We start from the raw sequence: 9599 nt of genomic DNA, 5'->3' as shown, positions 1-9599 counted from the left end.
GATTAGCATTGTATATAATTATATACTGGATGACACTGTATGTTTATCACTCTTGCAATATCAGTGCAGGCAAATGACACAAAGGGTTCATTACATATATTTCAACGGTGTTAAACAAAATTGAATGTAATCAAATGTACTTTAAAAACATATCTGATATATCCAAAAGAAGCCTTAGTTATTTAGGATATATATTTATATAACTAACAATATACATTAAAACGTCAGATCATACCTGAAAATACAAAAGTATTTATTGAATGACAATGTACGTTTACTGTTCATACAATAACAATGATGGCGGATGATATAGCAAAGGGTTCATTTGAAGGACAAGGGAGATTATTAGTAAAACTCTGGATAAGTTCAAAAGATATGACCTATGATGCTAATGTTACGGCTTGCGAACTAAATACTGACTACTACTGACTTCTAACTATATGACAACAAATAGTTCCTAATACAATACGTTCCTGAAAGTATAAAATAGGTAATTAATGACATTTTAGACGTGTTCATATAAATAAAAATATTTGCATTCAGTGACATATTGGTTCGTATGTATGTTTACAGAAAGCACAATTTTGCTATATAGTAAACGCCAGGATGATGTCATTATGGTTCTTGTAAAAGAATTAGAGAACTGGCTGAATTTCCTGATAAAAAATGTCAGCTACGAACTACTTGACAACATAAAGAGAAGAAATCCGGAAGTACCATTACTAGTACTGTGTATCAACAGTACTAGATGTGCTACGGATGCGAGTAATGCAATCCAGGGCATTACAGGTAAAAATCAATATTGAAAAGATATAGATAAGTTTTAATAAAATGTAACTCAGTTCTTTATACTGTATTGTTTCTTTCTTTACCTAGTAGAATACTGGTTGGCGAGATGGCATTTTCTTGTAAACAGTTGTCCCAGCACACACCAGGGATTCCTGTTTTTCCCTTGTCTAAAATAACGTGCACTTCGGTGAAGTAACATAGGACTGATACTATTATGACGTCCTTTACTGAAATAAATATACCAGGAAATAACCAAATTTATTTGCAACCAAGATTTATTTTGAACGTAAAGGGCTAGAAAGATCATTTTAGAAAGATCATCTTTCATGTCTGCCTGGTCAAGACAACTGTTTTCCCAATCCTCGGGCCAATTTAGATGAAAAAACGTCGCTAACGGTCAATTTAACATTCCCTAATGTCCCTCAAGTAGGGAAAACTGATCTCACGCAGGCAGGCATCTAAGATCCCTTTAGGAATACCCTCGCTATGTGATGAAAATGGTTGCTTTGAGGATAAGAAGTTTTCGTACGTAGATCCTGCCCTCTTGCCTATAAATATTGTTCTTATTCTAGACACATAAACTTGTTTTAGGCCTAGTGATCATTTGTGCCAAACTTTGTTACCGTACACCAAAAAAGATTTTACGGCCTCGTTCAAGTTTGCGATGTGTATCTTTGTAAGTCCTGCATAATTTTGTTTACAAATGTGACTAAAATAATATCTTATGCGGTTATGCCAAGATATATCCAAAGTCCGCCTTGAACTTGAAATACAGATGTTTGTTATCTGTGAAATGAGCTCCAATTTTCTCTATTTTTTTCAGAGTTTCAACATACATCCCTGGTTGTTTTTCATCACAGGGATGTCCATGCTCTTTCATTCACACCAAGCAGCCGAGCTTTTACAGATCCAGCTATTAAAGCATTAGCTGGAATATATGACATAGCATTTCTTCAAGACAAAGGAATTTATCATTGTGACTTGAACGAGAAAGCAATAAATGGCATTGTTGCTTTTCTTAGGAAGTATGTGTAATTTTTTTCAAATCATATTCGTTGTGTCGTTATCGACCGTTTAGCTTAAACCTATTAACGTCAGTTTCCTTTCTGTTATCAAAAGAAGTAGTTACACTTGTACACAAATTTCAGAATGGTCAAAAATAGATGTAAAGTAAAATAAAAAACATCTAAATATGTATTTAGATGATTATGCTTGTACAAAACTGGTCTTTGTTTTATTGACCGAAACGTAGGATATCTATGTATAGTGATTCTAATGGCATTTTGTTAATGTAACAAGTGATCATATATTAACGTAAACTTGCAGGTTCGATTCAGCTCAATAAAGTCATAATTCTAAAGAATTAAATTATATTAAATCAATAAAAGTATGGCCATTGATTAGATATTTTGCTACGCCGATTTAAAGATAGTGGACCAGCTTTTCATATTTTCAAATATAATGTCATTACAAGTTAAATGTATCTAACCATAATGTTGAAGATGCTGTAATGATAATCCTTTAAACTATTTATCATGCAAAGCTTATTGTTACTATATTAGTATAGAATATATCCTCTATAATATATCTTCTATGTTGTTATCTTGAGTTAATACCGACATGAGTTGGTAGATAATTAATCTACGGATCTATATTGTTAAGTATCCTGCACATAAAATGTACCTATTGTTTTTGAAAAAAAAAACTCATTTTTTGAAACCATCTACCAGGAAGTGGGTAACATACCCAGTAGATGTAGTCGTTGAATATCAAGGCTTAAGTTACAACCCCCTTCGAAATAATCGTCTTCAGAGCTGAGCTATGCAGGTCACACAACAACATATGACAAACTTTATCATTTTCATTTCGGAACTTGACAATGTTAATATCTATTGAACGTGTTTCTGATTTACATTTTTTGGAACAGTGAACCAGTGTCAAACCTATGTTAAAGATCACCTCTGAAGAGAGACCATCTGGCTTTAAAGACCACATGTTTTACTTCCCATTTTTAACATTTACATTGTATTTTAACCTGAGCATTAAGACCACCGCCCAATAAATACCGCATTTTGGCTCTCCCAAGGGCGGCCTTTATAGACAGGTTTGTTTATTGAACTAATATGAGAAAGGTTTAATTAAGTAGAAATTGTTCTTATATAGAATGGTATAAAATATCGTCCATATTGCGCTTGATGCAAACACATTATGTATTTTGTTTATTGCTATGGTGAAATTTAACAGAATAATATATAGATTTTGTTAAAGTTGTCTTACATTGTATTTTGGACGGAAAACGGCATTTGCAAAGAACGTAGTCAGTATATTAGTTAGATATTTTTTTCACAGAATCCTATATATCATGCGTAAAACATAGTGTTTTGTTGGTGCGCCTTAAATTTTAGGAGACAAACAATGTTTGGAGACAGGATTTGGGAACAGGAATGGCTTTGGCGAGAACAGAGATTCGTATGGTGTTTCAATGCTAATGGGTAAGGTCATCACTAAACACCAAGTCGAACAGGCTAATACGCTGAGGAATTTCAAGTCACGGCCTCACTTAATTCTAAATCGTTTTTGCATCAGACTCCAAATATTATATCTGTAATCTGTAATTATCTGATCAATACCTCCCGTCTGGAAGAACTGTCGTAGTGACGTAATGTATCATACGAATAAATCTGCCACCACACAACGAAAATTGATATATAATCAAACACTGTACAGCAAATATTTATGTACAACACAATCGTATTACTACTATTTACCCTTATGTTTTACATTTATTTCTCTGTAAACGTCACAACAGTTTGTTTTTATGCTCTACTCATTACCGGAAGTAGTGACCCCTGCCTCATGCTGCTTTTTCTCTGGATAATGGCAGACAGTGATTTATATCTTCTTATACTATGAATGTTATGAATATATCTTCTTCATAAATTCTCTAGTTCTTGAAACTGTTCAACCCATGACGTATCATGACGATATCGTTCTTTATTAAAGAGAAATGTACAATGTGCAACTTTCTGTTTGTTCAAATTTGATACAATGAATATTTTCCAGAATTTGAGCTGTTTCAAATAAACATATCGTCCTCTGTGGCTTCAGTACGGAACAATTTAGTAGAAAGTTTTCAATTGTTTCACTACCTTCGAAGCAAAGCTTATATGTCAGATCAACTTCGTTTTGGTTGAATGCAACACGTGTTGATTGTAAAATGTGTGTCAAAGTTGCAAGTTTGAAATTGATGGAAATTCTGTTCAAACTTTTTTTAGATTTCATTGGAATACGCAACAATGGGTGGATTTTTGTAGGTCGATAGTGGTGGGTCAGACACTTTAGTTTTTACATACACTAGCAGCATCTAGAGCTGTAGACTCTCAGTTCTATTTAAAGCTTACTTGATGCTTCCGTCTGGATTTTGTGTATTTTCCTGTGGTTAAAAATATTTAATCTGTGTCTTTTGAGCTTGCATTAACCAACTGCTACTTTCAATAGTTGTCTTCTACCTGGTCTCTTTCAAGCGATTGTTCAGATTGTAAACGGGCATTATTAGATTTTGTCAGAATTCTCATGTGAATGTTGGCTTCGATCGGTAGTACACCTGATGGCACATGCAATGCTTCCTGTACTGGTATTTATTGTTAAAGGCAATATTTGTTTCATCAGCTCGTTTGAAAACGTTCTTAACGCGATAACTGTGTTTTATTCGGAATAACAATATCTAGACTGTACACAAGTATAGGAAGCACATAACTGTTATACAGATTAAATGAGGTCTCTTAGTTTAAACTATTTGTTCTATGCAATCCAGAAGCCATCATCTTGGACTTTCACTCTAAGATTCGTTGCTGTTTGAACATTGCTTCTTTGACTGTTGTATAGATCAAACCGGAGCTGAGTATCAGAATTCTTCGCAGTGTTTCTACATTATTATTATTTTTTTGTTTTGGTTGTTTCTTTCTGAGATGGCAAATTTTTCAGCAATATTTAAATCTACAATTGTGTTTCAAAATGATCGTAAGAATTCAGTGTAACGTCGTCTGCGCATGCACTGGGGCAATAATTGATGTATCCACTGAATAAGCACAAGTCTGCTTCTTTTAAACGTTTCAACAAGGGGTCCGCGTATACCTTATAAAAATCTGTATTCGCCATGCCACCTTGTTTCACTCTTTGAAGTACTTGGAAGGGTTCTGACATTTCATATTGCCATTTTACAATATGAGTATATTTCATCCGGTCCTTCGAAAATACCATGTTTGTTTTGTTTTATTTTATATAGTTAGAAATATTTTTTTTGTTTTATCAGCGTAATAGAAGCATATCAAACAATTACTATAACTATGTATTAAAAGTTCCTGTAATGCGTTTTAGGAGAGCGGAAGTAGGACCATGTCATCGGTTGATGTAGAGCATACGAAGCTAGTCTTTTACAGACCGTGCTTATCATATATCATATATATCATATCATTCAGTGATATTCAGTAAAGCGTTTATGAATATATGTATAATAAAGCACTGATTATCTGGCCCTTCCCTTCGCGTTCAAAGGAAAAAGCCAGGAAACCATTCTGATAGCATCACGTTCGATCTTACATAGCTGGTAGGTTAGAAAATATCTCAAGCATTCCGGGATGATGGCCTGTATTGTAAGCTTTTAAAATCAAAATTTTCACATGGCTAAAGACTTGTTTGACATCTTAGTAGCATGATTATCGCTTTGAATTATTTTTTGTGCATAGTGCATGCACTCTCGTACTAAAATTAAGTCATTACACAGTAAATAATTTTTGAAACTCACCTTAAATATAATTAAGGAGGTAGGATACCTTGATACAAGGGTAAATTCAAATTAGTTGAACCGCAGCATGTTTTTGTATTTCGTGTAATATGAAATTTTAACTGCTACAATCTCAATTTCGTTTGTCTCTGTCCCTTCAAGTTCAATTTTTATCCAGGTTTGAAGAACATGACCCTCCAAAAGGTATTTCATATTGAAAGAAGTAGGAAAATACGGATATTTAACACTTTTCAGTGTATTTTAGTTTCATTGATTTCCGTAGAAGTCTGCATAATTGATAATTTTACTGGTATGCACGTTATCTTTCTAATATAAGCTTAAAATGTATATGTCGCGGGGCTCGTGTTTCCATGGTAACGCATTTTCTCTCATATTTAAACAACTATGTATAAAATTAGGGGTTTTCGACGGCTTCAATGCCATTCTGTTAATGACCAACATGAAATATTTGGGTAATATTATTAGCAAAATACCAAGCACTTTACATGGTACCCTATTTTTCTTAAATTTTAAAGTAACCATGGCAACAGAGATGTTTAAAATAGCTTATATCTTGCTGTTTGTCGTAATTTCTGTAAAAAAATATTGAATAAGATTATCTTTCTAGTTGATGTAGCTTTAAAACATATTATTTCTAACGTAGGTTACATTTTCGTGTTATTTGCATTTATTCAAACAAATTTCACAGCTTAGAATACGTACAGCAGTACCCCTCCTCTGCCATTTTTCATGGAAATATCGTTCAGCGTGCTAATATTATTCTCATGGATATTGTTGAAATGAAAATAAAAAGCCGAAGCTGTGATTCTTAAATAGACCAGTGTCAACGCTTTTGAATTTTACATTTAGATACAAAGGTCACGGGCTTCGTTTCCATGGTAACATCAATTCAATTCAAGAAACCACAATTTTCTACTAAAATTTGAACAATTTTAGATCTTAGTTTTAGTATGTAAGTAACAAATTATCAATGGAACCTGAAAAATAGGTATTACAAATCAAACTGCTAGACTTTTTATTTGAAAATGGCCGTAACAAGTAACCTTTCACCCAACTATATTCCAAATAACATTGGTTGCCATCATCCATTTTCTTACATTCCACATAACATTTCAATATAACTACATAAAAGAAGCAAAATATTGATTATTATTCAGAGCAAAAGACTCATAAAAAATATTTCAGCAAATAATGGTTATTTAAAAATAGTTAAAATAAAGAAAATGTACAGACTTACGTATTTTCAAGATAAAAGCTATTAATTTTGCGCGATAAGTGACACGTAACGTCATGGCGTCAATGACGTCATATTAAGGCAACATTGTTTTGAAGTGTTTCTGCGGCAATTTATTCATTATCTCCTCATTATTAAACCATAAAGCATCAGATCGAAGATAAGTTCATGATTTGTTTTCAGAAGAATGAATATACAAACACATTTAGTTTGTCGTAAACGTCGTCGTAAATCGTCACGTTAGCTTCCGGTTGGACATGCGCACATACAAATATGAAGGTAACCTACCTCCTTAAGACAACTTTGTTGGAGGATGCAATGAAATCATTTTAACATAGACTTTCAAAAGAGTTGAATACAAGGAAATAGCTCAATAACTACCAATATTCGGATCAGACTTATTTTGTTACCACCTGTAAACATTGCTTTAATTTTGCCCGGCTTCAGGTGTACTGGGATATGCGGGAAGCGAGTCATATTTACAGTTTTGTTATGCATGACAGTATTGATTGACCGGCCAATTTGGTTGGGAATATTTAAATGAAACGTCATATACCTGTTCACCACTATAAGGTAATGCGGCCCGTCAAGTGTCGGTTAGATTGCCTAAGTAACATCGGAGTTATGGCCCTTAAAAGTTTCTTGTGTTAACTGTATATTGGATATACATTTCTGCTTCATAACTTGTGATATATTTGACCTAGAACTATGAAACTTATACTAAATTAGATCACTATGATATAGTTCAGCACACACAATTTCGTCCGGATCTCTTTACTAACTTCAGAGTTATTGCCCTTTAATTGTTTAAAAATCAACAGGTATGTACATAACAAACCAACTAATTGGTAGAATTGGTAGAATTCCATTAAACTTTTGTTTCATTCTTTTCCATGAACATTTATTATAAACATGTGAAGTTGTGTACCCTCCCGCCTTGGTCACACCTACACCCCAACGCCACCTCGCAAAAACATCATTCCTTATCTTATTTTTTTTCAAACCTTCCATGAATATCTATCAACATGCAAAGTTGTACCGTTCCCCCACCTTGCTACTCCGTCCAGTCATGCCCACTACCCCGATCATGCACCCCATCCCCAACATTTTTATTTATTTATTTATTTATTTATTTATTTATTTTCCTTTTTAATTTTCCATCAATATTTGTAATCAACATGTAAATTTGTGTACCCTCTGCCGGTCACCCCCGCCACCCCAGCACCCATCCCCACCAGTCATGTTCATAATATCTCACTTGATTGTGCTCTCCAAAGGACATCTGTCCTTTTAAGGTCAAATGTACATGTTTATTAACAACAGGTTCCAAACTACTCGATAAAAATATTTTGTTCTAGTTACACTTCAAGCTCACATTTCAAATAACTCCATTTAATTCTAAAAGCTCAGCTTATTACAGTAAATAAATTCTGTAAAAGATGCCTTGGAAGCCAAGAATGCAACCAAGAAGAATAACAGCAGACTCGGTTTGATTGAGTCTGTTCATGAGAGGTAATGAAATGTGCAATACCTCTAACGCCCCCTAGCACCGGCTTAAGCGGAACTCTATTACACGTATGTTGAATGGACTCCATGATCCCAAACGACAAGAAAATATAACAACACTGAATCCAGCTACGGGGAGACTTTTTACAGCCGACACACGGTACTTAAAGATTGCTGTTGTGATAGTTAATAAAATCTGTAAAAAGATCCCTTGGAAGCAAAGAATGCAACCAAGAAGAAGAATAATAGCAGACTCGGTTTGAATGAGTCTGTTCATGAGAGGTTATGAAATTTGCAACACCTCTCACGCTCCCTAGCACCGGCTTAATCGGAACTCTATAACACATATGTTGAATGGACTCCATGATCCTAAAGGACCAGAAAATATAACAACACTGAATCCAAGTACGGGTAGACATTCTACAGCCGCCACACGCAATACATTCTATTCAAAATAATTTCATTAGTCAGGATCAACATAGCAAAGATTTATTATGAACACTCAAAACATTCATTTTCTGTTAAAATGATTTTGACTAATGAAATTATTTGCTTCTTAGTAACACTTTTAAATTTTTGCTTGATGTATATTTTTGCCATTCCTCACCACGAACCCTTTCGGCGGGGGATACCAATTCATCGGCTTTGCCTGTTTCATATGAAATAGTATTGGCTCAACAAGACTTCTTTATTTTACAAGTTAGGAAATAACGCTGGACAACTTCTTCAGTTATGTGACGGTAAACAGTTATATCTTGGTGGAATTCTAAATTTTGTATAAGTCTTCCTTTTCACTTAATACATGTTAAATATTCGTTATTTTACGATTCGCTATAATTGTGATCTTGGGCCTTGCCACCGTTATATCGCAGTTCGTGTATTACCTACGAATAATGGCATGGCAAAGCTCGAGATTCACGCCTTGAGAAGTAGGGCACAGGAGAAATGGTTTTGGACGACCCTTATGGAAGGGAATATCCGCCAAAACTTTATGCATCTATATGACATGCTCATTCATAAATGTTCCATGCTCATTTATATATCGGCCAAAACTTTATGCATCCATATGAGATGCTCATTTATCTTGTTGACTACGTCTTACATGTATGCTTCACCTGTTCCATGCTCATTTATCTTGTTGACTACGTCTTACATGTATGTTTCATCTGTTCCATCTCATTTATCTTGTTGACCACGTCTTACATGTATGTTTCACCTTAGCTGTCCTTCTTTGAAACGCATGCTGTATGTTGCTAATAGCATTTT

The 9599-nt window shown here is 34.2% G+C and overlaps 1 protein-coding gene across 1 annotated transcript; it reads left to right on the top strand.

The window, feature by feature from the left end:
* Positions 1-239: 239 nt before the first annotated feature.
* Positions 240-3016, top strand: LOC123545578 (uncharacterized). The gene is made up of 2 exons (XM_045331902.2): positions 240-789; positions 1613-3016. Exons 1-2 carry the CDS (start codon positions 564-566, stop codon positions 1822-1824), a joined length of 438 nt encoding a protein of 145 aa, XP_045187837.1. The 5' UTR covers positions 240-563; the 3' UTR covers positions 1825-3016.
* The last annotated feature ends 6583 nt before the right edge of the window (positions 3017-9599 follow it).

Source organism: Mercenaria mercenaria, unplaced genomic scaffold (genome assembly GCF_021730395.1).
Source record: "Mercenaria mercenaria strain notata unplaced genomic scaffold, MADL_Memer_1 contig_2013, whole genome shotgun sequence".
NCBI lineage: Eukaryota > Metazoa > Mollusca > Bivalvia > Venerida > Veneridae > Mercenaria > Mercenaria mercenaria.
The sequence above is the reverse complement of the archived record's forward strand: the minus strand, read 5'-3'. Positions and strand labels throughout refer to the sequence as shown.